At 39.5% G+C, this 25,884-nt stretch overlaps 5 protein-coding genes across 5 annotated transcripts; 3 read left to right on the top strand and 2 right to left on the bottom strand.

Annotated features, from left to right (window-relative positions):
- Positions 1-508: 508 nt before the first annotated feature.
- LOC148907785 (uncharacterized) lies at positions 509-2,349 on the bottom strand. The gene is made up of 4 exons (XM_089035744.1): positions 2,287-2,349; positions 1,452-1,595; positions 1,211-1,369; positions 509-1,141 (listed from the first exon to the last, which is right to left on the bottom strand). The coding sequence occupies exons 1-4, from the start codon at positions 2,347-2,349 to the stop codon at positions 614-616; spliced, it is 894 nt and encodes a 297-aa protein (XP_088891870.1). The 3' UTR covers positions 509-613.
- A 13,330-nt stretch (positions 2,350-15,679) lies between these two features.
- Positions 15,680-16,513, top strand: LOC116288952 (uncharacterized). Its single transcript, XM_031695818.2, has one exon. The coding sequence runs from the start codon at positions 15,680-15,682 to the stop codon at positions 16,511-16,513; it is 834 nt and encodes a 277-aa protein (XP_031551678.2).
- A 116-nt stretch (positions 16,514-16,629) lies between these two features.
- Positions 16,630-19,285, top strand: LOC148907784 (uncharacterized). Its single transcript, XM_089035437.1, has 2 exons — positions 16,630-17,213; positions 17,709-19,285. Exons 1-2 carry the CDS (start codon positions 16,630-16,632, stop codon positions 19,015-19,017), a joined length of 1,893 nt encoding a protein of 630 aa, XP_088891563.1. The 3' UTR covers positions 19,018-19,285.
- Positions 19,286-19,844: 559 nt separating this feature from the next.
- LOC116290400 (uncharacterized) lies at positions 19,845-21,575 on the top strand. Its single transcript, XM_031697426.2, has 3 exons — positions 19,845-20,149; positions 20,343-20,603; positions 20,892-21,575. Exons 1-3 carry the CDS (start codon positions 19,863-19,865, stop codon positions 21,064-21,066), a joined length of 723 nt encoding a protein of 240 aa, XP_031553286.2. The 5' UTR covers positions 19,845-19,862; the 3' UTR covers positions 21,067-21,575.
- Positions 21,085-25,873, bottom strand: LOC148907783 (uncharacterized). Its single transcript, XM_089035436.1, has 12 exons — positions 25,297-25,873; positions 25,011-25,226; positions 24,689-24,872; positions 24,334-24,547; positions 23,841-24,198; positions 23,493-23,690; positions 23,160-23,346; positions 22,369-22,617; positions 22,036-22,207; positions 21,620-21,765; positions 21,354-21,548; positions 21,085-21,283 (listed from the first exon to the last, which is right to left on the bottom strand). The coding sequence occupies exons 1-12, from the start codon at positions 25,657-25,659 to the stop codon at positions 21,156-21,158; spliced, it is 2,610 nt and encodes an 869-aa protein (XP_088891562.1). The 5' UTR covers positions 25,660-25,873; the 3' UTR covers positions 21,085-21,155.
- Positions 25,874-25,884: the final 11 nt, after the last annotated feature.

Raw genomic sequence — 25,884 nt, 5'->3', positions numbered from 1 at the left:
ACAAGACTTCGTGACAACAAACCCGTGACTAACAACAGTGTACTTCGATCGACAACTCGTGCTCGTCAAACCATTAGATTTTCGAATAAATCTTTGTTCCCTCACCAAAATCTTTATCAAAAACACGAATATCTTATCTTTAGGAAGGTTTTTAATGAAATATCTAGGAGAGAAACATAAGAGAACGTCGCGAATGACTACAAGACTTCGTGACAACAAACCCGTGACTAACAACAGTGTAGTTCAATCGACAACTCGTGCTCGTCAAACCATTAGATTTTCGAATAAATCTTCGTTCCCTCACCAAAATCTTTATCAAAAACACGAATATCTTATCTTTAGGAAGGTTTTTAACGAAATATCTAGGAGAGAAACATAAGAGAACGTCGCGAATGACTACAAGACTTCGTGACAACAAAATAGTTCGATCGACAACTCGTGCTTACATTCCATTCATTATTATACACAGGCAGTCGATAATCAACTCAATTCGTAATAACTAACCAATTTTATTATCGAAGATTCTTTACAAAATTTTGATTATTGACATTTATCAAATGTATTAAGTTTATTTCTAAAATATTCCTTATATAGATATAATATCTATATGGGTTTATTGACTTCTAGAGGGGCCATTCAGGGCAGAGCAGGCTTTCAACAGTTGGACCGCTGATTTTTCATTACTTTCAAATTTCTCCCATAAGTCAAATATTTTCCTTTGTAGATTTCGATACTTTCTCTTTTGAATTCGCTTGAGCTTGCCACTGCTGATCAACTTGACGCTGAGTTCACATACCCTAGCTTCGTTATGGAGTAGCTCAACTAACTCATAAAAGGGAAGGTGACTTCTCCCGGCCCGCCGGTTCAAAGCATGATGCCATCCTTCAAGGTCATTATTGGTCCTAATAGGCTGACCAAAAACACTCCACTCTTTGGGTTCGTGGATGGTCGAAGATATCCACTGATCGTCCACATACTGGCATAGTTCTTGTAGGGTTCTTCCGTTAGCTTGCGTCTGCAGTCTATAAAACTGGCGAGGAATCTCGTTATGGGGCAGGAAAGGAAGGGCCATGATCTTTTTCAAGTACTTGTAGATAAGTTCGTTTTGCTGGTATGCGGGCTGAAGACCAAGTTCTTGTATCTGTAAAAACAAAAGAATAATAAGTAAATCTATCTCAAAAATATCGCATTACTATGATTTCACTTTTACCTTTCTCCATATAGCCTGCGTCCAGTGGAACGCACATCCTTGAAGCTCTACTTCTGGTAAAACAATCTTCAGGGCTGCCCATACTGCTTTTTCAAAATCTAGTGTAACTTTTCGTACAGATGGCTCCTGTGGCAAAAGGCCGATAATTTCTTGTAAAACCTACAATAAAAAAAGAAATATGTTTAGTTCGAGTCAATCATTGACGATATTTGTCATATTTGTGTTTCACAATCTGATATACCTTTTTGTAATCCTTCTTCTTTCCCGACATAACAACAAAAACCAGGGGAAGCTGTTTTGCGTTGTCGCCGGATTTGACGAAGGCATTTATGGATAGGAGCTGAGTGAATGGCCGACAATAGGTTAACAACGCATTGAAATCTGCCTATTGAAATCAAGCAGAGGTTGAGTCACACCTTTAACGAGTCTTACAGGATTGTTCTCACAAACAATAAGACGTTCGCGTCTGTCTTGTAGTCATTCGCGACGTTCTCTTATGTTTCTCTCCTAGATATTTCATTAAAAACCTTCCTAAAGATAAGATATTCGTGTTTTTGATAAAGATTTTGGTGAGGGAACAAAGATTTATTCGAAAATCTAATGGTTTGACGAGCACGAGTTGTCGATCGAAGTACACTGTTGTTAGTCACGGGTTTGTTGTCACGAAGTCTTGTAGTCATTCTCGACGTTCTCTTATGTTTCTCTCATAATATTTCATTAAAACCCCTCCTAAAGATAAGATATTCGTGTTTTTGATAAAGATTTTGGTGAGGGAACAAAGATTTATTCGAAAATCTAATGGTTTGACGAGCACGAGTTGTCGATCGAAGTACACTGTTGTTAGTCACGGGTTTGTTGTCATGAAGTCTTGTAGTCATTCTCGACGTTCTCTTATGTTTCTCTCATAATATTTCATTAAAACCCATCCTAAAGATAGTGTGAACAAACAAACATTTATTCGGAAATCGAAAAGAAACAGTGTAATTATAGCTAAGTAAACTTTGGTAGGCGAAACGAATAAAGCGTAGGCGAACTTCAGGTAGGCGAAATGATGCGTAGGCGAAATAATCGGATACCGCAGGCTCTTGTACATGAATAAGACAGTAGCCCACTGCAGTAGGTGCTGGCTCACCACTCATCCAATCAATTGCTAGCGGTTATCACCGTCTTGACACCAACCAAATGCGATTGGACTTGGGATCACAGGGCAGCACTCAAGGTTTCGCTTCCACACTGCTGGCACGGTTGTACTTGCATCCATTGAGTACTCTAGTCACCGCTCCCTCAGCGATTACTCCAGACTCAATACAGATGTCTCTCAAACCTGGGTTTTGGAATCTTTTCCCGATGATAGACAGCAAAGTGCAGACCATATGGAACATGCCCATTCTTAAAACTACGTCCTTGAACTTATGAGGGTGTTTCCATGTGATCTCAGTAGCTTTCGCGTACAAAGCCTGATCGAAAACCAACACTATGGTCTTCAAACGAAGTGCATCTTTGATATTCAGGGAGCAGACCAAAATCTCATCGATTGTGGGGAGATATTCTATGCTATCTTGGGAAACCTCAGTTTCATTGTGCGCTAAAATGTTATATCCAGTCCATCCGCTTACTTTCTGCTTTGTCTCCGCATGTAGCCGTTCTAAAACCCGTAGCAGATTTTTTCGTCTTGCACTTTCTAAGACTTCCTGGCATGTTACTGGTACATATGTTCTTGGCTTAGGGCCTTGGCATTGTAAATTGTAAATTGGTAGTTTCGCAGCACAGCTTAGCGGCTCGACGCTTCTTTTCCTACTTTTAGGTATTTGTGGTGATTGCTCATTGGGGAGACGTGGGCCAAAGTGCCTTGCCTGTACTGCTATTCCATTTACACGGTGTGAGGTCCCTTCGCCTGAAAGAGTCTCTTCAAGCCTGTCAATATTATCCCATGCCAATGTGGTACTAATATATGGCTGTATGGTGTCTGGCAATGGAATCTCGCTGTTCTGTGCCATTTTCTTAAGACAGAGAGCAGTGTTGATCTCCTCAAGCTTGGAATACGAGATGCCATGACCACAACGGTTAAGAATAGACACGAGCTCCACGTTGTTTGTCAGCGTCTTCACTGCATATGGAAGAAGGACGTGTTTGGGCTGTGTAATCTTACCATTGCTTGCACCAAATATTAGGTCTTGTGCGTAAGACTTCACCAAGCGCTGGACTCTTGCACTACAGTTTCCCTCTGACAAATCTTTGGTACCAGTTAAAAAGGTGCACAAAAATGCGCTCAGCTCTTGAGGAATATCAAGCGCAGTGTTCTTGAGCTCTGAAGGGCGTGGCGGCCAATACATATTGCTTTGTTTGCTCCCAATAGCATCGCAAATGTCAATCGCAGCTTGCTGTATATTAAGCCTGGTTCACATATGATCGCAGACGATCGCTTGATCGCAGAATCCACTCAACCGAGGATCTCAAATCGAACTGTTCACATATGATCGCAGCCGATTGCCGACGGTTTGTTGACACCTGAGTCCGCGAATTATCACTCAGCAGTAAAACAAAGTACGATGCAGATTCAACATGGACTAAAAATAATAATCGCTGGCTAATCAAAAAAGAAACGTTCGACTTAATGATCGTGAATACTTCATCAGGGGAGTCATCACTATGAAGAACAGGACGTGCAATCTTAAAATATACCCCCAAACGACAGTTGTTTACTTGCCTATATGGCTTACAAACGTAAATTAGCATATATAACCGTGTGGTGATACTTTTAAACCAGTTATATCTGGGAAAAAAAACAACAATGCTTTTTCACTTGTCAAAATCAAAAATATACACGTGTTTTATGGAAAACTGAGCATTGTGGGACACCTTCCAATCTCACGATCGCAGAATTCTGTTCACATATAATCGCAAACGATCACAACCGATCGCAGATGATCGCAGAGCTGTTCACATATAATCGCACTCGATCGCCAGCGATCCTCTGCGATCGTCTGCGATCATATGTGAACCAGGCTTTAGAGATCTTGTCATCCTTGTCATCCTTTTCTGCCGTCAGAATTGTGACAACAACAACAACGTTTTATTGTACTTAGAATTACATTCATATTTACAAACAAAATTACATAACTATAAGTACAGGCCCTAACTAATAACTATAAAGTTAAAAATGTGCTAGGACCATTTAATAATAATATATATATATATATATATTAAATATAATATTGACACGTTTAAAGAGGACGGAATTCTATTAGTGGAAATGATAATTTAAAAAAATACATAGAAGAAATACATAAAAAATTACATAATCACTAGAAAAATTACAACTAAATTCTTGGCTATTTCCATGGGTGTCAGACAAGCGGGAATGAAAAAAAACACTAGGAGTATTGTCGAGCAAAATTTCAAACTTGAGTACTTCACCGAATTCTGCCTCTAGATGTCTTCTGATATGCTTTTTCGTGGAAGGCTTTCGTTCCTTGATACCCAGGGAGGTTAAATACATTACAAGCAGTTTTGTCATTTCTGACAATCGGACGATTCTCTCATTTTCTATAACTTCTGATATGATGAAATCAGAAAGCATCTGGTAAGCACCAGACTCTAGAAGGGCATATTCATCATCTGAAGACTCGTACCCCTTCAGTTCCACCAGATGTCAGGGTACAGGCTGCTGATGGTCTAGTGTAATTCTTGTAGCATGTCTCGTGGTAAGCTGCCTCTGCTGCCGCTAATTCATGGCTTACGATTGCAAGAATCTTGCTGTCATTCTTATCTGTAGCTATCTGTCTGATGGTGCTGTCTGCCCGCATATCGCGACATTGCATTAACGTCTCACGATTTTTTGTGCCCTTTATATATTTACTTGTTTTGATGCAGAAAACGCAAAGGCGTTCGTACGTTGTACTCGTGCTGGAAGATCCTCTAATGGAAAGACGCCTAGCCATTTGTTAATTCCTGCTCAACACGATCGCATGAATCTTGCTGCATTTTATCTAACAGCATTTTCATTGTGAAAACAATTCGGCATTTTCGATGGTAATAGATGTCTGGGATTTCCCCTTCATTTGTCGATGTGGCAATTCCAAAATTGTTTTTTCATGCTGTCTTATCTCTGTCTATTTAGTGCATAGATTGTGTCATCTGTTGGTTGGTTTCTCCAAATAAGTGTATGCTTTTGCTCTAAGACAGCTAATTAACGGGCAAAACGAAACTCAACTTACCTGTCAAGCGAGCCGCCATCTTGGATTCTTCCCATAATGCATTGCGCGTTCAATTATTATTTTTGTTTCTTATTTTTATTGTACATTTCATATTTAAAGTAAAATTGTTGATGTCTCACGGATAAAGGAAGTCCACTTTGTCTGTTCACTTCAAGTTTTGCTTAAAATGTACATCCTTCGAATTTTAATAGGAGTATTAATATGTAGCCTCGTTTTCATGCTAAACCGGAATTTCTTACCTTTAAATATATGTGAAAGCTACTCACTCAGCAAGGTTATCATATATTTTTGAAAACCTCTTGCGAAGGTCTATCACACGAAGACATTCACGTTTTGTCCCACAACTTTGGTACCAAAATCTGTCCTGGCCCATGGACTATAATATCAAGCTGCAATAATGTTTGTTTCCTTTGGATGGTTACTAAAGCCAAAAGAGTAGCTAACTCATAAGTAAGCTCTTTAAGTGACAAACCCTTATTAGGTGAGAAAGCCTTCAAGTAGAGCAAGACTTGGTTGACATCCCAAATGCCATAATATTTAGTAGAAGGGGGTTTTTGTTCAAAGGCCCCTTTAAGAAAACGGCAAACCACCGGGTGCTGTCCTACGGGTGTTTTGTCAATCATCACAATACAAGACAAAGCTGACCTAGCAGTATTTAAGGCAGAGTAGGATAAACCAAGTAATGTATGCAAGAACTCCAACACCTCATTTAAATTGGGTGAAAATGGATCAACTTTCCTTGCACTACAGAATAGAGTCCATTTTTTAATATAGACTGTATACTGCTTCTGAGTGGCAGGTCTCCATGAGTTGACGAGTACATTGGTAACGTGTCCAAAAAAGCCCTGCCTTTGGTAGTATTCCCTGATACTGGGCACGCCATCAGCGTCAAGCAACCTTGCATGCTGTGCGTCTTTGGGCTTGATTGGTGAACTAACAGATGGGACCCTTTCTTCCACACCATCACCATCTACCGGTTGGCTAGTTAGCACCTGTAAGATTTTGGTGAACTACGTCTGAGTGGGCCAAGCTTGCACCACTAGCAATCCTTCCGCTTGCTCGCTCATCACTTTGCCTAAGCAGCGAGGAATCAAGCTAAAAGGCGGAAAAGCATAAAACCTTTCACCTTTCCATGATCTACCAAGGCATCAACTGAAACTGCTTGAGGATCAGGCCTCCATGAAACATAACGTGATAAACGGTGGTTCAGTACTGATGCAAAAAGGTCAATAGTAAGGCCTGGGAAAATCTCACAGAGTTTCACAAACATGTCATTATCTAGCATCCATTCATGATCAGAATAGCGTTTTTTAGGTAATGAATCAGCCTTAACATTAGTAGCACCTGGTATATGGACAGCTGTTAACCATAATTCTCTGTCAATGCACCAGTTCCATATTTTCCTTGCCACTATATCGCAAGCACCAGACCTACAACCCCCCATATTATTAACATAGGACACTGCTGTGGTATTGTCAATCTCAAATCTGACATGGCCATCACACATATCTTTACAAAAGATAGTCAAACAAATAAACACAACATATAATTCTCTTACATTGATGTGAAGAGATCTTTGTCCCAGAGTCCATGGGACTGGAGAGATTCATCAGTACTACAAGAGATACCCCATCCACTATCACTGGCATCAATCTGAAAACTATGTCTTTCTCCTCCATAATTGTAACGCGGCCGCCGTCAAGACGACCGACGAAAAGTTGAAAAAAAAAAAAAAAAAAAGACTAAAGATAGCAAAAACGTCTACCTATACTGAAACTAAAAACGGTGAAAGAGTTTGAAAAAGTTAAAGAATAAATCTATCTAAATCAAAAATAGGGGGAAAACGAATACAAAGCACTGAGGATGAGCGTAAACATTTCTAGTTTTTGTAAAGTTTCAATAAAATATTTTTGCTGTGTTTACATAATAAGACTTGCTCTCACGCGCGCGAAAGACGCGGTTACTAAGTTTTCGTTTTGGTCTATTTGCTCTTAATATGTCTTTAAGGTCTGGCTGGATAAAAATATCGCCAGAAAACATATCGTCAATGAACTCTTCTTGATCCGCCATTTTGGTTACGAAAACGAGTCCTCCCCCCAGTCTCCTCGCCTAGAATTTCGAAAACGTTTGGGGAGGGGAGGGGAGGGGAGGTCTTTGTGCGAAGTCGTAAGTCGCAAGTTGAAAGTGCTAGGTGCTAAGTCACAAGTTCTTACTTGGCAAGTGGTAACTCGTAAGTTGGTTATCAATCACTTCAGTTGCGAGTTTTGGACTAACGACTTATGATGTCTTCCCTCGGCAACGGTAGTATAGTTGTTAACTATAAAACAGTCAACCTGCTTCGTCACAAGAGACAGGTTGTAACCCTAAAATGCAAACTTAAAAAGCACCCAAACCGTGAACACTCCGTTTTTTGCTCCAATTTAAACACAGATAATGTTTCCAAAACACAAGCATTAACTCTTTGGTCAATGATAATAAACATAAACTTGCTGGATTTAAATTCAAATTTTTTTCATTACAGCTACATCACTTTTCTGTAGTAGTTCATAGTTTACACCAGCTTTGATCGCAGTACACTCATTGCTTATCAGTTTCCTTGCTAAAATCTCTGCAAGTGCAGCAGAAGTAAGACTTGTAAAGCTTTTTGTTGGAACTTTCAATAACTTACATATATCATGTCTTTCCACAATTGTTCCGCATACACATTTTATCACCACTAATGATGACTGATTGGTTATCTTGGAATTCACTTCAAGGTTCTTTTTCAGGCACTAGAAATCGAATTCTCTGTAAGAGAATCATTCTGCTCACTGTTAAATAATATCATGGATTCATGCGTGGTGCAAGAATCTTGTGTAGAGTCATCCTGAGTGCATAAATAATAATGTATTCTGCCAAGAGGTTCTTAATCCACTTCAGTATTGGAGAAATCTGAATTCCTAGTATTTTGTATGAATGATACAAATAAATCATCTTTAAAAATATTGGTTTCATCCTGCATGCTTATCGCTGTTGGCAAATAATTGACATCGAAATCGCATCACGCCATAAGTCACATTTTTAAACAATTAATTATCAGACCAATTTTCAGCAAATTTCACTTCAATCTAATTGTTATTTTATATACAATAAGGAATTTGAACAATTATAAAAAGTAAACATCATATTGCCTCTTACTGGACGCTATATTGTAGTATGGTATATGAAGTAGGTATTTTTTTAAATTGAACACTCTAACCAAATAGTTAATGCAAATGTATTGTACTCATTGGTATAGAGCACGGCGCACTCGGCTTCTCCTTTACCTGATGAATGATCGTGACCAACACTGGGCTCTGTTAAGCTTGCTAGATTGGGCATAACCTTTCCTAGCTGGTTAGTCATTCATATTCTGTGGAGCTTCCATATTTACTACAACTGCAACCTTGGACGGCTCTGGCTTGATACCATCTTTCCAAACAGTATAACGGAGGAATAAAATTTCTGATTTTCTGAGCTGACACTTTTCTTTGTTTAGGGTGACCTTCGCTTCTGTTAAACCTTCAAGTACTCTGTTCAGTCTCAGATCATGTTCTTGGAGGTCTTTTCCATACCCCCACTGTGTCATCTATTAGACTCGCTGCACCTGGCTGATTCTCTAAGACCCTGTGTAACTGCATTTGGAAATGTTCTGGAGCAGAATTGATGCCAAATGGAGGCCGGTTGTAACAATATCTTCCATACGGTGTTATGAAAGTGGTGAGGGGTTTTGTTTCGCCTGTAAGCATTATTTGATGAAATTCGCAATTTTCATCGAGTTTTGAAAAAACTGTTGCTCCGGCCATCTGTTCGAGCAGTTAATCAACTGTGGGAAGTATGTGTTTTTCTCTCTTCACAGCTTGGTTCAGTCGGGTATAGTCAACACAGATTCTGACGTTATCATTTGACTTTTGGACTACCACGATAGGCTTGATAAGAACATTACATGACACTGCTGCATCAGAGCCATTGGAAGAGAAGGAATGGACGGCATTAGGAGATGCATTTTCTGATGTTTTACCTTGTCTGCAGAACCATGTTATCAGTATTCAACGTAAGACTACATGTCTGAGCTGCATCAAAAGTGATGTTGCTCAGTCAAGGGCATGTCCTCTTAAGCATACCAAGAAGCTTGTTAGCTTTGGCTGTGATGGTTCTAATATGCTTGCCCCAGTTAAGGTTAACAGCTGTCAACAGTGCATTCTTAAGGTCTTCGCAGTCGCGATAGGAAGTAACTTTATGAAATATCTTGGTGTCGTCAGCGTACATAACAGCTGTAGTTTCCTTGGGAATGACATCGGGAAGATCGTTTATAAACAAAACAAAAAGAAGACGACCCAGGGTGACTGGAGCCCAGGAAGATGCAACACCGTCGACCACAACTCTTTGAAAATGACCATTTAAATAGTCCTTAAACCAGTTCAGGAGCATCCCACCAATGCCGTACGTTCTTAGCCTACTTAAGAAGATCTTATGGTCGACTTTGTCAAATGCTTTGGCAAAATCTAGATAGATGACATCAACCTGAGTGTTTTATCAAGGGATTCTCCAATAGTGTGCAATACTGAGAGCAGATGAGTGACACAAGAGCGATTCTAAGGAATCCATGATGTGCAGTGGTGATCAGCTTCAACATGTGGTCGTAGATTCTGTAAACACAGCGTTCAAACACCTTGCTTATGATGGGCAGCAGCGAAATAGGTCTGTAGTTTTCAGCTAGTTCCTTGGCTTCAGTAGATTCAAGTAAAAAAAATTAAGTAATCCGTCTGGACTTGGTGAGAAAAAAAGCTCTTTAGTGAGGGTTGGTTTGTTTCTATTTCAAAAAGCCGTCAAATTTTTTCTCCTTTTTCCTCTTTTGTTAAACATTCAAAATTTCGTTTATTTTTGACACTAGAATGAATGTAAAAGTCAGGAGAAATAATAGTTCCAGCATTTTATGTTTTGCGAGCGGTGACGACTTAATTTTCAATTGATAATGAATGCAAATTTAGCGATAACGGCGGTGCAGGATTTATGCGCTGTAAAAAAATCATTTTGATGAATTTCGAGAAAATAAAGTCATCATTACTTCATTACTTACTAGTAATTACCTTTCTATGGTAAAAGTTTGGGGGAAAACTATTTTCTGACTCGAAATGCAGTGGGCCGCTTTTACAGAGACTGCCTCTTAAAAGCAGGAATAAAACGATATGGCTTTGGACAATGGTCGGCCATTTTGAGGGACTCTAGCTTCGAGAGGACGAACAGCAAGCTGGTTAATTCGCGCTTGCTTAAAATTTAACTTAAATTAATAAACTTTTTTGATTTTTATGTCAGTTTTAATTAATGTAGATCATTTATTGTGTTCGAGAACTTCACTGCTAATCTAATTGTGCTCGTCAGACTAGTCGTTATCTAATTTCACTGAATCTTTATTTTGGTTTCATGAAATAGCTCAATAGTGAATTTATCGTGGGCCTCTTGGTGCTATTCGTACTTGGCCTGGCCTCTTGGAAGTCTTCTTTTGCGCCTTTTCATTCTGGCAATTATAAAGCCCTAGTGTTCTTGAGATCTCGCGGGTAAAAGCAATTGACTTGATACGTCGGCCAACCCTTCTTGATCGGATGTTGCTAAGACTCCAAACACACTTCCAAGTTCTGAAAAGGTCGGATACGTGCGTAGCCAAACAAAAAGCATCAATATCCGGTCACGAGTTGTCAAAGCAAGCGGCCTTGTTTGAATCTCTCCGATCTTGGGTTTCGGGAATTGCAGATAAATCTTTCAGCATCAACTGAGATTCTCTGAACAACTCTTGTAAGGCTTGATGGTGTTTCGCCTGTCAATTCCCACATCTGAACTGGGTTTCAGTAGTGTATAGGTGTGCAGTTTTGTCACATAATTTGCATAAAAAAAGGAAATGACATCACCAGACCGGAAATGAGAAAAAACCAGACCAGACAATAAACCAGACAGTGTTAGGTTACATCAATGATTTTATTTCGCAAAAAAACTAATACATTGTTTCTATTGTTTCTTTAGAGCAAAATAATTACAAAAGATGAGATCAGCATGATCGTATTCAGGACATTCTTTTTCAAAGCCATGACACTCACATTCACACCTACGACACAAGCATTCGCATTGAAAGTTATTACGAACGATATATTTCTTAAGAGCTTCATCACGACTTCGCTTGAGCATTTCTTCTCTTTCTGCCTTATCCTTTATGGCTTGTTCGTTTTCCAACTTGCGAAGAGTAGTAGTTGCCACTTGTTGCTTCCAGGCAGCATACCCATCGTCCATGCTGGGGGAAGAGATATGGGCTGATATACTATCAATGTGCTGTTTGTTTTCATCCACCATGGCATAGGTGTAAGTGTTCCACTCCATCAGATAGGATTTGCGACACAGAATGCCGTGTGGTGTTTTGCGGGTTTTGCCAACACCACGTTTTATGTCCTGTGCAGCTTTCCTTCTTCCTTCATTAGTATCAGGGTATCGGAGTCCTGTTTTTGAGTTAAGGTAGTAGGTGGCAGTCAACGGATTAGGGGGTGTAAAGGGTGATTTAGTAACTAGGGGTTCTTTTTCTTGGGGTCTGACATCGGCGTAAGTGATTCCATCGTTGCCTTCAAATGTGTCAAGCTCGCCATTGTCTAACGCATTAAGGAAACATTGGTGATCGCTTTTCTAAAAAAAAGAAAAAAATTAGTACTCTCGAGAGGATTTGAACCTCCATCTCACACCCGCTTGGGTATGTATCATACCATTAGACCACAAGGGTATTACATGTAAAGAAACGTAAAAGAAAAAGGGATTTACTGATAACATGGCGTCCACTGCGCAGGCGCATGGTGGAAGATGGGCAGGCACGACAGGAAGACCACCAAGGAGCCATTCTACAGTTACACTTGTTACAGAAAGGTTGAGGCATGATAGGGATGGATATGTTTAGAGGTCTCATGCGATAATCAATGTTTTCAAACGTTCCTCCACGTTTACTTTTAAGGTAATATGTGGATGTGTGTGTTAGGATTAGATCAGGTATGATGATGTCTTTGATCTGATGGTTAATGAGGGTTGTTATCCAATCAACAAACTCTGTATCGTTTGTTTGTCTCATGTAATCGTCAAATAGGGTTAGCACGTTGCTAACTCTTAGGCCAATACAAAAACACCACCTTTTTAATAGCAGGGGAAAATTTCCAATGTCAATGTCGAATAAGTTTGCGTACAAACACTGTTTTTCCTGATTTGGAAGGGCCTGAAATCCAAATGTTGGAGGGATGTTCCCAACGGGGTTGTACTTCTTGCACCTGCGCTTGGTTCATGATTGCCGCAGCAACTGAATGTAATCCTCTATACTTTGCAATTTATTTCCACCGCTTTGATGTGATACTATTTTGCGTCGTGCTTTCACTGCCGATTTGCGAGATTTGCGTTTGCGTTTGCGAATAAGTATTCCATCCTTCATGGTGGCAGGACCCACGTCATCATCATCATCGCCGTTATCATCACTAGGGGGGTACGTTACGCTATTGTGTTCCCTTTGAACTACGGGTCTTTTTCCTCGTCGGACCGTGGTGACGGTGGTTGTGTTGGCAATAGTTTGGTGATCCCCAGGACCCATTCGCGTCCGGATAGCACGTGCCGTTGTATCTTGGTCAGCATTTGTGTGATGAGGAGGTCCAAAATTACCACTATCATCACCACCTGAATCACCACTATAGGAACCATTTCCGCTACCATTTCCATTACCGTTCCCATCACCACCTGAAGGCGATGGAGATGGTGATAAATCATCGTAACGTGGTGATTTTCCTTTTTTAGAAGTGCTGGGGTGCCCTTGTTGTTGCAAAAGGTCAAGGCGTTCCTTTACTTTTTCAATGGCCACAGCAATGCGTGTGCGAGAGGCTTCTAAGTAATACTGTCGGTCAATGGATTGAAGTTCAGCCAAGTACTGAATAAGTTGGGGTTCAGTTAAGTCATTTATTTTCTTGTAGGGTTTCCAAATCATACGTCTTTGCACTTCACGTATAACTTCATTGATGTCATTTACTAAAGGTGCATCACTACGGTTTTTCTTTCGCAGACCTACCAACACGTCTAAGTACTCCTTTAGTTCTTGCTGCGACATTTGACCTAAGGTTGTGCTGGATAAGAATTGAATTTCCACTCCTAAACTGGGGTCCACTGTTCAATGTCCTGTATGGTTGTACCATTTGCTTGTGCTGACGACAGAGGTGGTGATGGTTGTGGTGGTGCAGGTGGTGATGGTTGTGGTGCAGCAGCAGGTGGTGATGGTGTCGCAGCAGCAGGAGGTGATGGTGTTGTGAGCTCAAGGTTAGCCTCTTGCAGTGCTTGTGTAAAGGTGTCAGGTAAGGAATAGGGTATACCAAGCAGTTGTAGCATTTCATCATCATCCTCGTTGCTAATGCGAATGGGGGTGCTTTCGGCTAGTGGTGATAGCCCCCCTGCAAAGGGTGGTGTTTCCATTTCCTCTAATGTTCGGCTAATGGCTCGATCGGCTATAGATTGAATAGGAGTGGGTTGGCGGATACCGGGGGCTTGAAACAAAGGACTGCGCTCCTCGTGCCCCAGCAAACGATATAAATCACGCTCCCTGTCTTGGTCCGTCATACAGGCATTATGTCGACAATCGCAGAGCAACGCAAATTTATACGCAACCTTGCAAAGTGTCACCCCAGCCAGGTGGTTCCTTTATTGAAAGGGGGGAAAAATCATCACTGGGAGGCGCTGCAACAAACCATAGGCAAATTTGCTAGTGGAGACATTAGTTCGGAAGGGGTTCGCTTACCAGCCGCCACAAAACGGTGGTTCAAAGGGGTGGCCAAAGGGAAGCATGCCAGCGTTAACAATTTACGACGCTCCGTGTTACAACGCAGGGGGTCCAAAGCTGAATTGTTTGGAGCCGCCCTTAAAGCCGTGGCAAAAGCGGCCGCCCCACACTTAAAGAAAACCGCCATAACCTTGCGGAAGCAGGCCGCCTCTACGGCTATAAGTACGGGTATCGAAAAAGTTAGCAGCAAACTGAAGTCAAAACCTTCACCTGCCCCGAAAGAAAAGGATCCTGTCAACGATCAGGAAATTAACGACATTCTAAAGGAATATGCCTAAACAAAAAGGAGGTAGACGACGACGACGATGAGTTAAGCACAGCAGCCAATTGGGAGCCGGCATTCGTGGACGTCTTGGACCTAGCATTCCTGATTACGGACCTATCATTCACCCTTTTCACATCAAATACTCTCAACCTGCAAGCACTGTCAACAAACTGCCACAACCAGTTCGCACGTTGCGTAAACAAACAGCAACTCAACTTACTCACTTACCTTCGACATCAGACACCGTCAGTGTGGTAATAAAAGGACGTCCTGTTACCTTATTCCCCAAAGCACGTCGTGTAGCTCCAACGACACGATAACTATGGCTCCACCACCTGTCAATGCAGCTGCAACCCACAAAGGCTACTTGGTACCAGGTATTTTGTGGGATCGCTTAAATCACACACTGGAAAAACAAACTGAAGAACTTAAGAAACTGAGACGACCCCAACAACAGGAAGGAGGCGGTGTAGGGGCTGTGGATGCTAACGGCAACGTCAAGACCGATGCCCTTCTTCACACTCTGGCTGTTAATTGGTCTCTTCAACAACATCCTAACCTGGAATTTGTGAAACATGCGGATCAGCTAATGAAACAGGTTCTTATCGATCCTTCCTTGTCAGCCAGTGAGCGAGTGCGGTACCTAAACAATTATGCACGTGCCTACTATGAAACGACGTGCACGAGATGATGCACCAACTCCTGCGCCTGCACCTGTTCCAGCGCCCACGCCAGGTCCAGCTCCAACACCCACACCAGGTCCTTCAGGCACCCCTAAAAGATCTCTCATTCCTGTTCCTAAACGATTACCTACAGCACCATTTACATCACCTGTCAAAACCACAACAACCAAGAAAAAAGGAAAAGGAAAAGGACCACTTACACCCGAGCAACAAAACGCAAAATCAATGATAAACGACATGAAAAAAGCCTTAAACAACGTCAAGGCTGACACTAAGCTAACCCCTGAACAAAGGGAGCACAAAATTGGAGTTATAACACGTGGTCAACAAGCTATCATCAAGTTACACAACAATTTGGACTTTGACTCTGACTAGAAAAAATGCATAAAAAGGAGCCATCATGGACCATCGTTATTTTCTCGCGCACACTCTCACGAGCTTCACATCATCATGTTAGGCGGACGCGCTGCTGCACCACCATCAAAGCTTGCCAAAACAGATCTCGCTGCTCCCATCCCTAAAGCGCAAAAGGGAACTATTAGAGACCTTTTCTCTCAGGTGCCTGAGGATTCTACCATTGAACAATCCAAATGGGAAACCTACTATCAGCAATCCACGAGCACCAACCCCCTCACCATCATGGTGTCGCGCACGCGTGAGTGGGTGGACATGAGAAAAACCATTTTGGAATTTGATGTTCAATTCAAGAAAAACGATGGTACGCTGTTGGACAATAACAGTAAAGCCTTCCCCATTAATAACATTGGGCACTCACTCATCAAACAAATCAAAGTCAGTATTAACAAAGGCAGCATTCAGCCCAATGACGACAAGTACCACTATCAAGCCTACCTGGACCAATTGCTTAACTTTTCCAAAGCTGATAAAGAAGGATGGATGTCCATGGAAGGATGGTCCACCGATACCCCTGGAAAATTTGACGACACCAACCCCCTTCCAAGAACCATTACAGATGCTACCAACTCTGGTACAGCTAATACATACACTCAAGCCGCTTTAAACACCTGGCTTGGCAATGCCTTAGCACGGGTAACCCCCAATGAAGGAGCTGTGTTTCGTCACAAGTTGTGTGCTGATGGTAAAACCGTCAAGTTTTTCATTTCCCCCTGCATCCACATGTTTCGCAGTTATCGTTACCTTCCCCCTGGTTGTGAAGTAAGATTTGAAACCATGTGGAACCCTTGCAACCTGGTCATGATGGCAGCTCAAGCAGACAACGCTGCAGCCACAGCCCCCACCTTCACCATAGTTCCCAATACTTGAGTTTCGTATTCTCGGTACAAGACTCAGCGCCAGTCTCCTGCTCGGTCACTTGAGCACTGAAACGAGACTAATACAGCAATACATTTCCCTGTGTTTACAGTTTCCACGTGTGTGACATGTCTTCAAACGATCGTTTTTCTACTTTAAATCAGTTTAAATCTATCCAAGACCTTAGAAATCTGAAAGTTAATGAGTTAAAGACTATTCTCAAGAATTTCGGTGAGCCGATCGGCGGAAAAAAGGAAGATTTAGCTCTTCGTTGCTTTGTTCTTGTTGAACGATCTAAAGGGTCCAAATCCCCCAACACTTCACCTGGCGAAGCTCTTGCACCACCTGTTACTAGTAATACGACGGACTTAACATACGAGATTATTATAAGAGAAGCAACTGGTTTGATATGGAAGAAAGATCTACGAGAATTACCGACATTTTCCTTCGTACAGCTCTATGATTATCTTGTGAAAAAGACGTCTAAGTACAGCGAGCTTGACGTGTGTACTGGAGGCTACAAGCAGCTAAGAGCATTCCAATTCTTTAAAGAAGGACATATTAAAGATTTACAACTATGCAACAAAGGCAGCCTTGTTTATTTAAAATCAGAGGTTCTTGCTTCAATGAAATCTGAAAAGTATAAGTCAATACTAGTGTTTGACAAGACAGGAAATGACATTGTAAGAGCTGCGTGCAAGTGTACTGCCGGGTAAGTTTCAAATATTTGAAATTAGACTAAACGTTTTTCCACAATACCTCTATCACACCAATTTATATAATTGATAATGTCTCCCAAGCAACATAGATACATAAGACCTGGCATCTTCACAACTAAATTAACCTTCGTGTACAAAACAAACTATGACATTATTAGATTTTTTTTCTAGGTTTACAATAATTCCTTTTTGGCATTTTAATACTTTTTATTTTACAACTTAATATTTGTATACAGGTGTAAAAATTTAATAATTTAATTTTTAATCTAAATCTTTGAAAGTCAATAAATTACACTACTAAAATTACTAACTAAATAAGTGTGCCTATTATTCAAGTATTGTAAGATGTTTTTTTTTAATTGATGGCTTTATTTATTTATTTTTCTTGTAAACTTTTAAGTTTTTAAAAATCAATTATTATAATTTATATGATTCCACAATAGCCAGTGAACAATAGGAATAATTGGGAAAATGTTCTTATTTATTAGGAGAGGACCAAATGGATTTGGAAGATGCAACCATATTGGAGGCATCATATTTGCCATAGAGGATTTCAGCCGTAATGGTCTTCAGTCTAACACTGAGCCAGTTTCTTGCACTTCACGTCTCTGTGGGTGGAATGTGCCCAGGAACATGAAAACTGATCCCAAGCCTGTGGATGAGATAATCATTCAAAAAATCAAGTATGGGAAAGATACTAGAGCAAATGCTAAAAGCTCATTGTATGATCCAAGAGCCCCATCAGACAGACATGCAGACATTGAAGCTACCAAAATACTAGGAGAGAAATTGTCCTCTTGTTTACAAAGCAGCATCTATTTCATTGCTCACAATATCAAGTCAACTGTTCATTTAGAATCAAACACAGTCGAAATTGACAGTATGAATGAGTCCATTCCAGAAAATGCTACTGAAATAGATGAGCTTCTAGATGCTAGTGAAAATGTCCCCTTCAATGATGAGTATGATATCAGCACCAAAGCTTTCAAAAATATTATTGATTGCTATGTTCAAGCACAGGAAATAAGTGATGAAGAAGTAAAGAGAATTGAGAGGGAAACTAAAGGGCAAAGTGAAAATAATGCATGGAAAAAGCTCAAAGAAACTGTGCTTACTGCTTCAAACTTCAAGAAGGCTGCCCGTAGAACAAAAGCACCAGATACTCTGCTGAAGGACATAATGTATATTGATAATAACAACAGCCAAAAAATTATTTCTTCTCTCCAGTATAATCTACATCATGAGAATGATGCTGTGAGCTGCTATGTGGCTTTACATCATGCAACAGGCAATACTAACCTGAGAGTTATAGAGGTTGGTACACAGATATCAAAACAAACACCAGGTCTAGGAGCTAGTTTGGACAGACTGGTACACGATCCCTCCTTAACAGATGGAATATTAGGAGGACTAGAGATTAAATGTCCATATTCAAAACGTGGGCAGACTGTTGAACAAGCATGTAGTGATAAAGAATTTTACATTACTCTTATCAATGGAAATCCTGTTCTGAAAAAGGGACATGAATATTATTATCAAGTACAAGGACAAATGTATGTGTGTAACCTACCATGGGTGGATTTTCTTGTCTGGTTTGGCAATGATGTCATAGCTATTCAAAGAGTCAGGTTTGACCATGAATGGTGGGATAAAGAAGCAATGCCAGCTTTGATGTATTTTTACAAGAGAGCATTTTTACCTGAGGTTTTCACTCGACGAGTGAAAAGAGGATTGCCCCTGTACAAGCATGGTGGCTGGCTTACTCATAAACAGTACAAAAAATTAAGGTCATCGTGATTTTATGTTAATCATTTAACAAGTGACACTTAATTTAATATCATGCATATTTGGCCTGTGAAATAATTACTAAATAATACTCTCGAGTAGTGCACTCTTATTTCATAGTTGTCCATTTTTCATAGCTGTTAAATAGTATTAACTGTCACATTGGTTTTTAAAAACAATTACATATTTAATATCCTTTTAGAGGCATTTTAGTTAACTTTTGGATGATATAGACATTAAAATGTTGCTGTTCATTCTACTGTGCATTCAAACTGATGCTAACATTATTAAGTAAAAATCATGTAAAACAATGTATCAGTAAGTTGTTCAACTTTTTGGATAATATATTATATAATTTTGATGCTATTTTACATTCATTACATTACACCATTCATTTGTATAATAACAGTCCTTCTAGAGACACTTAAATTATTGTTGATTCAACAAATAGTACTTTAAACAGAAATACATTTTACTGTCTATAATTATTTTCCGTAGACAAACAAAAAGTGCAAATCATGCCAAAAATAATAAATGTTCAAATCAAATTAAAATCAAATTTATGTAAACAATGAAAAGGTTAAAGTGCACCTACACCCTATTTTTTTAATATTCTTAACTGTTTGTACGGAACTTTTTAAAATGTTTTGTGGTATTTCGGTCACATTTGAAAAAAAAATTGAATGCGAAAAATTGTTTTAAAAATACGAAATGCGTGGTCCATTACCGCAGAATCAAAGCGGGAGTCTGGGTCCGAGTGTGACGTCACCCCAGGCCATGACTTGTTGCTTGGTGCACAAAAGTTAGTAAACAGATCGAGTACTTTTGAAACGCAAGAGATTTTTGAAGACAAATTCATGAAGATGGACTCTGATAACTCTGATCTAGAGACATCTTTTGACTTACAAGATGAATACGATGTTGAGGACGAATGTTTTGACTGTTCTGAGCAGTCCGATTCAGGAGAATATTTGTCAGTCGAAGGAAATGATGATACCTCTGAGTGGTACGAAGGGCATCATTCAGGAGAACCTCTGGCAGACGAAGAATGGACGAGACAGTATGAAAATACTGAACGAGAAAATGCCAAGATTGAGGAAATGCTTCACAAACGATTGACTGCCGTTAGCGTAGTAAGCGAATGGTGAGTTTTCTGTGCTATTGAAACATAAAAGCGCCCCGTGAATTTATAATGCGAGAGCGGTTTCGCCAAACCGTAAACAATGTTTTTGAATGAGCTCGAGGATGACACTAACCAAGATTGCGACTTTTGTAAGCTTTACAGTTTCTTGTTACGTGTACATTGAACATTCGTGTTTTTACTGTTTGTTTTGAAGGTGCAAGTGTGGCAATTGCTCTACTGAGATGCTAGTAAATATAAGCGAATGCTATTGCTGCAAAGAACTCGACGGATGCGACGAAGCTCTCCATTCTCAAGAAGTCCTTCAAGACCTTGATGAAAATGCCGAGCTGAACTGCATAACCGAACATCCTGGCTTCTCAGCAGTATGTCTCCAAAAATGGAGTCTTAAGCTAGCAGCTGATAAGTACAAAACCAGAGATCGGAAAAGATATCAACAATCAGGATCAGAGGAAAGGTAAGCTGAATTTGTGGCTTCTTTATGTACACATTATACTTTAACCAAAGAAATTATGAAAAAACCTTATCAATAAAAAGTTAAATATGCCAAAAATATTTTTATAAAGCAGTTTGTCCTTCTCGACATTAATTCCAAGGATTGCATGGGATATGATAATTTTTGCAGTGAACCAACCCCCAAACTCATGAAATTACCTTAATAAATCAAACTATTTTATATTCATTAGTTATTGATCATAATTTTGTTGTAATCACACACTAAACTGATTCATTATTGACATTCCAGCTTCCTTCGTAGCATTGCATATAGGGAGTTCACAAGACTAGTGCATGGGTATTTGGGATACAAGAGACGAATTCCACTACCAGCCTGTGCTTACACACGCATCAGAGAATGTTTCAGAATTTCTGAAGATGAACTACACAGTGGGTTTGAAATGGATCTTGAGCCTTTAGTTTGACTGCACAATGACAAGATATAAAAATAAAAAGTATTTAATACAAATTTTGTAGATGAAACAATTTAGTGTTTTAATAGTCGATGTTTTTTTTAATTTCTTTGGTTTTTTGGACAGTCAATGACATTCTTGTGTCCTTTCATAGGATTTTTGCATAGGCTGCAATGTGGGGCTCTCTTGGCATGTTCTCTACTTGTTAGTTGGTTTTGTTCAGGGACATCTAAAGAAAAAATATTAAAAATGTATAAGTAATATAAAATTTATAAATTTAGCTAAGATGTAAAAAGTACCTGCACAAGTAGGAGGAACATCCTCAACCACAATGCTTTTCCTGTGCAAGTGCTTTTGAAGAGCCTCCTCTCTTGGCTGCTTCTCCAGCATTGAATTCATTGGTGCTGGGGTCATCTGTCTTAATTCATCTTGTGCAGCAGTCAAGTCTTCTTTTGATGAATTCATGAACGTCTGGAAAATTTCTTCCACGTAACCTATAATAAAAATTGAGTTTAAAATTATGAGTGACAAAAATGTAACCCTTGAAGCACAACACATAGCCTACCATAGTCTGGTTTTACTCTGACATCCCTTATCGTGGCTTCTCCATTTTTGAACTTGGGATAAACCACCTTTTGTCTGTTGTTGCCTCCCGTTGTTTCTACCTCTCTCCGAAGATTAAGGTTGAAATGCATAGCAGCAAGAATGTGTCTGAAAAGAAAATATCCAAATTTTAAACATATGCAGTTGGATTTGACAGGGTTTTACCTTTGGGGTTCATTGGACTCCCAAGTTATCTAAAATTGAATCCTATGGCATATATGTTTTTCAAACTCTCTTTATTTCAAAGATATTTTCGTGTCTCTAGAAAGCAATCTATTTTTGTTTGGGCGTCCTATTCATATTTTTTTTACATATATAACCCAAATTTGGTGATCTTATTTATCAATCAGGTTTCTCGCTAAAATTCTAAATACAAACCGGCAATACATTCCAACATATGAATATGCAATCATTTTGGGAGCAAACTGATTGATGAGGGAATGGAATCCTTCCAAGCAACTGGTCTGCGCCCAAGGGGAAGCTTGCTGGATACCCTTTTTCAGAGAATCTTTTGTCAAGGCTTTACAAATTTTTTCATACACCTCTGACCCTAAAGAAAAAAAGGTAGCTTAGAAAGTGTTTTAAATTTTGAGATTAATAATCTTACACTCCTGCTTACTTCTTGGGTGAGAACTTTACACAAGATGACAATAGTTTAGTTTGGACTTTATGAAACTTAAAGCCAAATAGAATACATTATGCAAAATGTACCTTTAGATAACCAACGTCTGGGTTGAAGTATCCCATGATTGCACTTGTTAAAAATTGGATCATCTAGGCTATTGTGAACATTCACTATGTGACTGAGAAAAGATTTAAACTTTGCCCAGATCACAGTACCAGAACCATTTGAAGTAGATGTGGCACTCCAGTACAGATGCCTCTCACAGGGCTTTATCCACTCCTTTACTTCTTCATAATGCTTTTCTTTAGAAATTTTTGTGAGGACTTTCCTGATTTCTGAAATGCATAAAATTAATCTACATGTAGTGGTAGTGCACATGTATTCAAATCTAATAAGCCTAAAGCGAGATGATATTTTACCCCCGACTCTATGCCATAATAGTTTTTAAAATTCTTTCACATCAAAACTTTTGATTCCTTAGAGAATACAGGAACAATAGTCATAGTTAGTGAACATAAACAAAGTGAAAAGGACTATAGTCTAGTAACGGGTGGTAAAAAATCATCTTGCTTCAGGATTATATATAAACTTTTCATGCGTCAGGGCAAGTATGCTCTATATCTACTCATTGCAATAACGGTTTCATAATAATAAATCACTGACAGGTTTAATATTACAGTGCGGCTAATGAAACCGTGGCCAATTGTATAAAATTGACCGGTAAGAATTTCGAACTTAATGCTACCATATGATTGGCTAATAATTCTAGTTTATCAAGTTACCCTGGATATAGTAATCACACTAACTATTCTGCATATACTGTATATTGGTCATTTGCATACAAATCAAAGCAATAATGAAGTCACTCATAACTCACTTTTCTTAAGGTGCCATAAATCAAAGTAGTGGACAATGTTTGTCAACACCTTCTTCATGTGACAAGCAATACCAGTGTGTCGGTCAGATATAAATGTTAAGATCACAATCCCATATCCTATTAGGTAATCCATGCATTGTTTGAAGCCTTCAAACTCCATTGCAGGACTATTTCCCACTTGGTTCCTCTGCGGGCAATGAAATAAAAAATATTTGTTTGCTGAAACAAAATTTGTGGTTCATGAAAAATAAAGATGGCAGTAATTGATATTAACTGCTATTTTTATTATAGATGGTTCAAAAGAGAGTCCTACTGATAAAGTTCATGTCTCACCTGAATTAATGCAAAATGTATAATCATGGGGACAGTGCAACAAAACATGGTATATGCACCATATTTTGCACTGTGCCCCATGCTGTCATGCCGTCCATCACCTGCTAGTACAACACCACTGCCCATGGACTTTATGTTGTCAAGCATCTTCTTCTGGTAGCTTTTCCAGTACATATGTATTGCAGGGAACAGCTTGGTCTGCAAATAAAATACAAAATCCATATAATGCTATTTCTTCTCCATCTTCGATCAGAAGATGCATTTGTTTGTTTATCTTAACTGATTGTACCATTATCATTATAAACTACCTATGACAAACATAGTACAATATATAATACCAACACTCACTCTTTGATGTTTAAAGAACGTAGTCATCGACACACAACCAAGACCCATGTGTGCAAAGATTTTTGATATTTTGGAGATTGATCCCCCAGCCAAAAGGATTGCCATGCAAAGGAGAAAGTTCCCTGCTGGTACACCCCAACCTGGTATCACTGGTTGACTGTGCCAGACATTTTCCCTCTTTAGACACTTTGGGTTGCTGCAGGCAGTTTTTATTACAACTTCTGTCCCAACTTGGCTCACTTCTACCAGGGGGTTATCACTTTTGCAACAGTGACAAAACTTGAACAGCAATAACAGCTGGGACAGAAAAACAATGAACTTTGGCTCTGATCGCAGATTGGTGTCATTCAATTGAACCCTGAAATAAGTATATGTGATATGTGTTAAAAATATTAAATGGGTATATTAGCAGTATCATGAAGTGCAGCTACATTATGTTGTACATGGCATTAGTAAACATGAACATTATAAAGTAGAGAGGGGAAAAACACACCTGTGAGCTGAATTTTCTATATCATCCTCAGATTCATTTGCTGACTCCTCTGACTGTGTTTCATAGCTGTCATCTGGTTCTTCTTCTGTTACTTCCTCCTCGCTTTGGTCATCACTGTCGTAATCCCACTCTGAATCAGTTACACTTTCTTCTTGAGGAACTGAGTCACCCACTGTCTGAGTTGCCTTGTTTTTCGTTTTGTTATTCTTAAGGCCTGATAATAATAATATTTATAAAGATTTCAAGTATTAGGTTCACAAATACATATTAGTATAATATATCCTTCTAGGAACCCTAAGAATGTTTGTCACTTATAAAATCACACATACTTATAAGGACTAGCTACATTACTTACGTCTTGTAAGCCTTCTGCATTCAAGCTTCCTTTTCCTCAGGTGTGATCTCAGGGATATTACTTGGTTTCTCAGCAGTCTCCTTTCTTTTTGCCATTTGGCTTCACCAGTCGTAGGGTCTCTAGTACTCGATGTCTCCTCCGTTTCCATGAAATCGACATTTTCGTCCTCCCTGTTCTCGGCACTCTGGTGAAAGAAAATCGATAGTCGATTGAGCTACACTGTATTATGTAAACAATCATCCTTACTCTACCATAAACAATGACTCGTGTTCAAAACATATGAGTAATAAAGCCCATAAGACTAAGTTGTAATAATAATCACCGTAATATCTTCAGTATTAGAGACAGGAGCAACTTCTAAAACCTCTTCTCTTTGTGCCACAGGCAAGAGCATAGGCTCAGGCTCGCTGACTGGTTCAGTTGTACCAGGGTCTTCGACAGTGGCGTCATCATGATGATCTTGATGTGCAGTACTACTGGGGACGCTTTTAGAAGCAGCAGTCGACACGGTGGCATTTTTTAATGATTCTCTTAAAGTCTATCACGAAAAATACACTTTATTAGTTTCATAAGAAGGTTGCAGTAAATGTTTTAGCTGAGTTTTTTACCTTTCTTCGATTGCGATATGTTTGCTGTTTCTTTGGCGAGTCTAGTTGACCAGCATGTAGCGTGGGGTAAACATTCACTCCAAAACTGTCTCGTTTCAGTCGAGGGATGGCCGGTTTTCCCAAGGTAGCAAGAGTTGTAAATCTTCGCTCAAATGATTCTACTCTAAAATGCACAGAACATATGCACGAGTTCCTTGTAGGCTCCCACTTTGCACGCTTCACCTTTACAAACTTTATCCATCTAGTCCTTCGCTTCTTGGCCTCGGGTCTTTCATCATTAAAATACGGAATACTATGAAGGGCAATCCCTTCAGGAATATTTGGAACGTTGCTACATCCCCAAACTACACATTTGTTGGGCATTTTAGCGTTTGGAAATAAAACGTATTTAAGAAATTTGATAAAAGCAAGCGAATAGTCTAGAAAAATCTGTATAGAATCTGTGGTAATCTTTGGTTGTGTTGGCCTGTGGTGACGTCACACACCGCTCGCCCCAATCTCCTCTGTAATTACGGCCATGGTTCACTTACTTCGGCTAAAATGGTCAATTTTTCAATCTTTGACAGAGCACCAAAAATTCCCGTTTTG

This window comes from Actinia tenebrosa, unplaced genomic scaffold (genome assembly GCF_029948245.1).
Source record: "Actinia tenebrosa isolate PJP-AT-01 unplaced genomic scaffold, QUT_ActTen_1.0 PGA_scaffold3__52_contigs__length_22856419, whole genome shotgun sequence".
NCBI classification, from domain to species: domain Eukaryota; kingdom Metazoa; phylum Cnidaria; class Anthozoa; order Actiniaria; family Actiniidae; genus Actinia; species Actinia tenebrosa.
Note: the sequence above shows the minus strand (reverse complement) of the source record. Positions and strands in the feature narration are given on the sequence as shown.

Excerpts from the sequence above, each read along its gene's own strand:
- LOC148907783 (XM_089035436.1), bottom strand. The coding sequence starts at position 25,659 with ATGCCCAACAAATGTGTAGTTTGGGGATGTAGCAACGTTCCAAATATT. Across the intron at positions 24,199-24,333 it reads ATAGAAAATTCAGCTCACAG|GGTTCAATTGAATGACACCA; the intron begins GTGTGTTTTTCC and ends TACTTATTTCAG. Across the intron at positions 21,549-21,619 it reads CAGAGTAAAACCAGACTATG|GTTACGTGGAAGAAATTTTC; the intron begins GTAGGCTATGTG and ends TTTTTATTATAG.
- LOC148907784 (XM_089035437.1), top strand. The coding sequence starts at position 16,630 with ATGTCTTCAAACGATCGTTTTTCTACTTTAAATCAGTTTAAATCTATC. Across the intron at positions 17,214-17,708 it reads GCGTGCAAGTGTACTGCCGG|GAGAGGACCAAATGGATTTG; the intron begins GTAAGTTTCAAA and ends CTTATTTATTAG.
- LOC116290400 (XM_031697426.2), top strand. The coding sequence starts at position 19,863 with ATGAAGATGGACTCTGATAACTCTGATCTAGAGACATCTTTTGACTTA. Across the intron at positions 20,150-20,342 it reads GTTAGCGTAGTAAGCGAATG|GTGCAAGTGTGGCAATTGCT; the intron begins GTGAGTTTTCTG and ends TTTGTTTTGAAG. Across the intron at positions 20,604-20,891 it reads CAATCAGGATCAGAGGAAAG|CTTCCTTCGTAGCATTGCAT; the intron begins GTAAGCTGAATT and ends TTGACATTCCAG.
- LOC148907785 (XM_089035744.1), bottom strand. The coding sequence starts at position 2,349 with ATGAGTGGTGAGCCAGCACCTACTGCAGTGGGCTACTGTCTTATTCAT. Across the intron at positions 1,370-1,451 it reads AGAAGAAGGATTACAAAAAG|GTTTTACAAGAAATTATCGG; the intron begins GTATATCAGATT and ends TTTTTATTGTAG. Across the intron at positions 1,142-1,210 it reads CGCAGGCTATATGGAGAAAG|ATACAAGAACTTGGTCTTCA; the intron begins GTAAAAGTGAAA and ends TTGTTTTTACAG.
- LOC116288952 (XM_031695818.2), top strand. The coding sequence starts at position 15,680 with ATGTTAGGCGGACGCGCTGCTGCACCACCATCAAAGCTTGCCAAAACA.